Source organism: Aureococcus anophagefferens (assembly GCF_000186865.1).
Source record: "Aureococcus anophagefferens unplaced genomic scaffold AURANscaffold_5, whole genome shotgun sequence".
Lineage (NCBI taxonomy): Eukaryota > Pelagophyceae > Pelagomonadales > Pelagomonadaceae > Aureococcus > Aureococcus anophagefferens.
The window spans coordinates 2,844,649-2,851,904 of NW_008705565.1; the positions used below are offsets into that span (position 1 = coordinate 2,844,649).

At 72.0% G+C, this 7,256-nt stretch overlaps 2 protein-coding genes across 2 annotated transcripts; both read left to right on the forward strand.

The window, feature by feature from the left end:
• Nucleotides 1–134: 134 nt before the first annotated feature.
• AURANDRAFT_62876 (hypothetical protein) lies at nt 135–4,208 on the forward strand (the record flags this gene model as incomplete). The annotated part of the gene is made up of 1 exon (XM_009036809.1): nt 135–4,208. The coding sequence occupies one exon, from the start codon at nt 135–137 to the stop codon at nt 4,206–4,208; it is 4,074 nt and encodes a 1,357-aa protein (XP_009035057.1).
• A 2,439-nt stretch (nt 4,209–6,647) lies between these two features.
• On the forward strand, nt 6,648–7,256 carry AURANDRAFT_23403 (hypothetical protein; the record flags this gene model as incomplete). The annotated part of the gene is made up of 1 exon (XM_009036810.1): nt 6,648–7,256. A coding segment is annotated over one exon (609 nt), but the record flags the coding sequence as incomplete, so codon positions are not given.

Consider the following 7,256-nt stretch of genomic DNA (forward strand, 5'->3'; position numbering starts at 1 on the left):
TTTTATGTGGGTACCTCCGACCATATCCCGCCGGAAACGGCGCTTCAATGCAGGCTTCAACCAAACCTTGTAATAAGCGTTGAGCTGCAATTACAAAGAGTTTACCCCCCCTTACACGTGACGATGGGCAGACCATGATGGGGCCAATCGCGCTCGCGCCGCGGTGGCGTTCCGCGCTGGCCGCGTTCGCGCTGCTGGCCGTCGCGGCGGGCGACGACCAGCCCTGCGTGACGGACAGGGACGTCATCCTCGTCGTGGACCGGTCCGTGTCCATCACGAAGGAGGGCTGGAACGACGTCGTCCTCGACACGCTCTACTCCTTCATCGACAGCTTCGCCCCGTCGGTGGAGTCGAACGTGCGCCTCGGCATCGTCGTCTTCCCGGCCTTCGACGGCAAGGAGACGCGGGACGACCTCAGCGGCGGCGCGGCCGTCGCCGCGAATTTGACGTACGACGCGGATTCGCTGAAGCGGCTCGTCAACGCCACGGTCCGCGTCGACGACGAGGCCCAGGTCGGCACGGCGTGCGCCAACGGCAAGCTCAACGACGGGTCCTGCGAGTGCGACCCCCAGGGCGCCGCGAACTCGACGCTGTCCTGGCCCTGCGGGGGCTGGCACTGGACGCCGACGTGGCAGGCGCTGTGGCTGGCCCGGCGGATGTTCCTCGATTTGGACGACGTCGACGCGACGGGGCTCGTGGACCACGACGTCTACGTCGTGACGGACGGCGCGCCCGCTCACATCCGCAACGACGACTACGAGTACTCGCGCGCGGAGAAGCAGCGGCAACGCATGCGGCCGACGCACCTGACGCTGAGCGCGGCGACGGACCTGAAGGACACGATGAGCGACCTGGGGGGCGGCGACCTCTTCGGCGTGGGCGTCGGGCCGAAGTGGTCCGACTTCGGGACGTACTGCGCGCCCTTCTGCGACGAGGGCGGCGGGGGCCTGTTCGCGGGCAACTACGACGACGACGGCGCGTACTCGGGCACCGTGACGCTCTATGATTTCGACAACTCGGACCTCTACTGCGGCGCGACCTACGAGGAGTACCCCTACGGGTGCGCTGGCGGCGACCTGGCGTCGAAGGCCCTCGGCTGCGACAAGGACTGCGCCGTCGCCTACGACGCCATGATCTCGGGGCACACGGCGGCGATCAAGGAGGCGCGCTTCACGGAGATCGCCGACATCGACGCGCTGAGCCTGCAGGCGTTCCGCGACGACTTCCGCCGGGCCCTCTGCACGAACACCGACGACGACTTCCACCTCGGCGACATCGCCGTCACGCCGTTCCCGACGGCGGACCCCTACGACCCGACGCTCGCGCCGACGCCGAGCCCCGTGGGGCCGCCGGACGCGGCGCTCTTCAACCCGTCCGCGGCGCCGACGGCGGCGCCCCAGTTCAGCCCGCGGCCGACGTCCCCACCGGCGGCGCCCCAGTTCAGCCCGCGGCCGACGTCCCCACCGCGCGAGACGGCGGCGCCGACCGAGGCGGACCTCGTCACGACGATCGGCCTCTCCTTGTCTTCGGTGCTCCACGCCGCCTGCGACGGCGACGGCATCACGATGGCCGACGGCACGGTGCTCGACGCCGCCTGGATCGAGGAGCACGGCTTCGAGATGAACGACGCGGCCCACGACACGCGGTGCGGCGCCGACTCGCGGCGGCGCCTCGGCGGCCGGCGCCTCGAGGAGATCGCGACGTCGGACCTGGACGCGTCGGAGACGTCCGTGGACACGAGCTCCTGCGAGAATTTCACGAACGCGACGAACGCGACGGTCATGTACTTCTCGCAGCCCACGGCGCGCGGGGACCTGACGAGCTTCGGCTACGACTACCTCGACGACGGCGCGCTGCGCGACTACGATATGTCGGCTTTGCAGGACATGGTGCTCGCGGAGCTCGTGACCATGATCTCCGGCGAGCTCAGTAGCGTCCTCAAGTCGAACCTGGCCCACCTCAACATTTCCTACGCGGATCTGGGGGACTTCGGCTCCGCCTCGAGGCGGGCGAACGCGCGGCGCGCGGAGGAGACGGACGACCTCGCGGAGGGCGGCAACGCGCACTTCTCCCAGTTTGGCTGCGTCACCGGCACCATCGGCCCCGTCTCGCCGTCGGCGGCGCCGTCGGGGCCGACGGCCGCGCCGACGCGAGAGTTCGCGCCGTCTCGTAGCCCCCGGCCCGCGCCGTCGGCGTCGCCAACATGGACGCCATCGACCTCGACGACACGCCCCGCGGCGCCGTCGGCCATGCCCACGGTCTACGCCGGCGACCCGACGCGCGCGCCTCTTCCCCGGCCGACGGCCGCGCCGCCGTCCGCGGGCCCGCGCGACCCGACGCGCGCGCCCGCGCCGCGGCCCGGCGCGGCGCCGACGACGGCCGCGCCGTCCGCGGCGCCGACGACGGCGCCCGTCGAGTTCGCCGTCGTCATCGACTTCCTCTTACCCGACGGCAGCGTCGTCTCCTGCGGCGAGGCGGGCCTCGAGCTCTACGACGGCACGGAAATCAACGGCCGGTTCTTCGCGGCGTCCCTGGGCGTGTCCACCGAGGCCGTCGAGACCGTGGCGAACTGCGGGGACGGCCGGCGACTCCTCGCGGCGAACGCGACCGCCGCGCCTACCCCGCATAGCTGCAGCGACGTCAGCGCAGACATCACCATGTTCGACCACGAGATCGACGCGCTCTCGGCGAGTTTGGGGCGGCGGCTCGCGACGAAGTACGCCTACATCGACGACGCGGAGGCCGCGATCGCGGCCGCGATCGCCCGCTACTACGGGCTGAACCAGACCGCCGAGGCCACGGACGCCTGCGGCGGCGTCTCCGTCGACGTCGCCGTCGTCTACTACCCGACGCCGAGCCCGACACGGGAGCCCGACGACGACGACGAGATGATAGCGACCGCGAGCCTGGGGTCCTTGGGGTCGACGTCCTGGCTCGCCGTCGTCGCGTTGACTTTCGTGTTCTGGTCCGTCATCCCCCTCGGCGCCCTGCGGCCCGCCACCCCCCTCGACCTGCTCGCGAACGAGTTCGGCGGCATCGAGGTCGAGGAGGACCACGGCGCCGCGGGAGGCCCGTCGTCCCCCGACTCGGGCCTCCCGCCCGCGCGCCCCGAGCGCCCGGCGAAGGGCGGCCGCTGCGTCCCGTCGGGCGTGCGCTTCGCGCCGCTGACGCCCCGCTGCGTCGCCGTCCTCGCGCTCGGGATCCTCGACGGGAACTTCGACGCGGGCTTCTGCGTCGAGACGCGCCGCGGCGCGCTGTCCTTCTCCGTCGCCGCCGCCGCGGTCCACGTACTCCGCATGGCCGCGGCGCCCTACGTGCTCTGCCGCGGCTACGGCGACCCGCGGCTCAAGGGGCCCAGGATGCCCGGCGAGAGCCGCTGGCGCCTCGCGGTCCTCGGTTTCGTGTGCTGGACGCACAAATTGGACGTGGCCCGCCTGCTCCGGTCCGCCGCGCGCCGCGCGCACCCCGACCTGGACTACACGGCGTCCGTGCCGTCCCTCGACGCGACGACCGTGCTCTGCCAGGCCATCATCAAAGTGTGCTACGTCGCGAAGACGGGGCGGCTTCCCGGGATCGTCGTCTGCGGCTTGATGTGCGACGTCGTCGTCTTCGCCGAGTACCTGAGCCGCCTCTACGTCGCGGCCGATCCCGTCGACGAGCCCAAGAAGACCTGGGCCGACCTCTACCGGGACGAGGCCGAGGACGGCGACGTCGAGGAGGACGACGTCACGAGCCCTCTGCACAAGGCCGCGTCGCGGAAGCGCTGGTTCGACGCGCCCAAGGAGAGCCAGGACGTCGACCTCGAGCTCAGGCGTCTCGGCGGCGCGGCGCGGAGCGCGCCGCCGCACGGCGCCCAGCAGCCGGCCCACCGCGCCCGCGCCACGAGCCCGTCGCACAGGGCCGCGCCGCGGAAGCGCTGGTTCGAGGCGCCCAAGGAGAGCCAGCGCCTCGCGAAGGAGGCGGGGCGCCACGCGGTGCCGGACGCGCCGGAATTCGAAGCGCCCGAGGCCGACGCGGCCCTCGACCTGTTCCGATCCGCCACGGGCCTCGAGCCCGCAGGCTTCTTCTGCTGCCAGAACCAGCACGAGTGGGCGACCGACGATGGCCGACGACCGCTCGAGTGGGCGGACCTGAACCCGACCGACGATGACCAACGACCGCTCGACTCGATGATTGCCGAGTTCCTCGGAACCTCCCGCGCGTTGTAAGTTGAGGTTCAAGTTGTAGATATCCTGAAACGGTGATGTATCATTTCACTTGAAAAGCGCGAAGAACGTCTCGACGTCTGCGTCCGCGCGGGAGAAGAACGCACGTCGCGTCGGCCGCCGGGAACGCCGCTCGCTGACGTGGGACGCTAAGGACCTTAAAAATACAGAAGTTAAAGGGAAGTTTAAAACAGCCAGGAGACGGGCCACTTTACGACGGTCCGATGCGCTCGCTTTTGACGCTCCGCAAGCGGTCGTCGCTGGGCGCGCGCCTCGGCGGGCGGCGGGCGGCGTCGAACGGCCTCGACGAGGCCGACGACGGCCTCGACGGCACGTCGCCGCCGGCGTCGCCCAGGCGGCGCGGCTCGCGGCGCGTGCGCGCGTCCACGGGCAGCTTTCGCGGGCGCGACACGTTCCCCGACTTCAACCGCGGCGACGGCGCCGCGCTCGACGTCGTGCCCGTGGAGCGCGGCGTCGCCCGGGCCATCGCCGACGTCGACGACGAGGACGCGGAGCGCTCCCCCGCGGCCGTCGCGCGCCGCGTCGACGCGGCCGTCGCGGCCGTCGACGCGGCCTGCCGCCGCGTCGAGCCGCCGCGCCCGCGGCTCAAGGACATCGTCGACGAGGTGCTGACGAACGCGCGCGAGGAGGGGCGGCCCGCGCGCGAGGTCTTCGAGGTCATTGACCCGGCGGGCGCGCGCGCCCTCGCGCCCGCGGACTTTGTGCGCGGGCTGCGGGAGCTCGACACGGACCGGCTTCTGGACGCCGACGGCCGGCGGCCGACGCTCGAGTTTTTGGGCTTCGTCGAGCCCTTCGAGCGCCACGGCGACGGCAAGGTCCACATGGCGCCCTTCGAGACCTACTGCGCCGCGCTCCAGGCGCCGCCCTGGGCCCGCGACGCGGCGTCGAAAGCCGACGCGCTCCCGCCCCTCGCGGCGAGCGCGACGCGCGCGCCGTCGCCCCGGGAACCGCGCGCGGCCGCGCCCGCCGCATTCCGGACGACCTTCTAACGCATGGTGCACTTCAAGGCTACTTCATCAAACATGGTGCCCCTGCCTCCACGCGATCGATCTCGCGCGCGCGCGCACATGGATTGCCCAAGTGCGCCCACTGCGCGCCTGAGTTCGTCGTCCGCCGCGCGACCGGCGCATCGGCGCGAGCACATCTGAGCTCGCCCAGAGCACACCCAAGACACGCCGTCGTCCGCCGCGACTGCCGCGACCGACGCCGCAAATCGCTCGCGATGAGCAACGAGCTGCTGCGCGTGCGGCGCGTCTGGGAGCGGCACGACTTCGCGCTGCCGTGCACGGAGGGCGACGCCGAGGTCGTGACGGTCTTCGAGGGCTTCTTCCTCGGCCGCGGGCGGTCGCTCCTCGCCGGCCAGGAGCAATTCGCGGACGTCACCGTGGAGTACGGCGACTTCCTGTCGACGATGCGGCTCGACGTCTTCGACTTCGAGGCCATGCTCTTCGCGCAGCCCGCGCGCGTGCTGCTCCAGCTCGGCGTCGCCGTCGACCTCGCGCTCGCGGCGCCCGACCGCCGCGCGCCGCCCGGCGGCGCGACCCTGCGCCTGCGCAACGTCGTGCCGCAGCTCCCGCTCGCGCAGCTCCGGTCCGAGCAGGTCGGCCGCTTCGTCGCCGTGCGCGCGACGGTGACGCGCGCGTCCGCCGTGCGGCCCCTCGTCGTCGCGGCGAGCTTCTCCTGCGCCAAGTGCGGCGCGGGCGAGGCCGACGACGCGCTGCGCGTCAAGTTCCCCGACGGCAACTTCGCGTCGCCGACGTGCTGCGTCTCCGGCGAGTGCAAGTCGCGGTCCTTCGACCTCAAGCGCGGCTCCGCGGCGGCGCTCGACTACCAGAAGATCAAGGTCCAGCAGCAGTTCGACGAGGGCCCCGGCGGCGACGACGGCGCGGGCCGCGTGCCGCGCCATTTGGACGTCGAGTGCCGGGGCCACGCGTTGGTGGACCTCTGCGTGCCCGGCGACGTCGTCGTCGTGAGCGGCGTGCTCCGGTGCGTCAACTCCGCCGTCGCCGCGGGCCGCCACGACAAGCGGGCCCTGGCGACGGCGACGGCCGTGCTCTACCTGGACGCGAACTCCGTCGTCAACGCGTCGCGCGAGGCGGAGCGCGGCGTCGCGGAGGTCGCGGACGCGGGCACGTGCGACGTCGTCGTCGGCGGCGGCGACAACTTCGTCGCGCCGGCGGCGCTCGTGGACCCGCGGGGCGTGTCCCACTCAGGGCAGCACAAGCGAGCGAAATTCCCAACTTCAAAGGCTCCGATCTCGGCCATTTTCCACTCGTTTCGGCTGATTTTTGGACGAGCGATCATCTCTCGGAACGGTCTCGAAGCGTGGATGTGTGCGTGGATGTGGTTTCCGTAACGCGCGCGCGCGGAACACTCACGTTGAATCGACGTTGAATCACTCTTGTGCTGCCCAGGTCCCACTTCGGGGACGCGGACCTCGCGATCGTGAAGCAGATCGCCGGCGACGACGACGTGCTGGGCCTGCTCGTGGGGTCGCTCGCGCCGGCCATCTACGGCCACGAGCTCGTGAAGCTCGGCCTCTTACTGGGCCTCTTCGGCGGCACGAAGGACGACGACGACGACGACGACCGCGACGCCGCGCGCGCGGCCGCGGCGCGGCCCGGCGCGCGCGACGACGTCGCGCTCGACTTCGCGGACCCGGCGCTCGCGGGCAAGGCGCCGCGGCGGAGCGACCGCGTGAGCGTGCGCGCGAACTCGCACGTGCTCGTCGTGGGCGACCCGGGCCTCGGCAAGTCGCAGATGCTCCGCGCCGCGGCCGTCGCCGCGCCGCGGTCCGTCTACGTCTGCGGCAACACGACGACGGCGACGGGGCTCACGGTGTCGCTGAACCGCGACGCCGACGGCGCGCCCGCGCTCGAGGCCGGCGCGCTCGTCCTCGCGGACCGCGGCGCGTGCTGCATCGACGAGTTCGACAAGATGGACGGCGGCCAGCACGCGGGCCTCCTCGAGGCCATGGAGCAGCAGCAGATCTCCATCGCCAAGGCCGGCGTCGTCGCGTCGCTCTCCGCG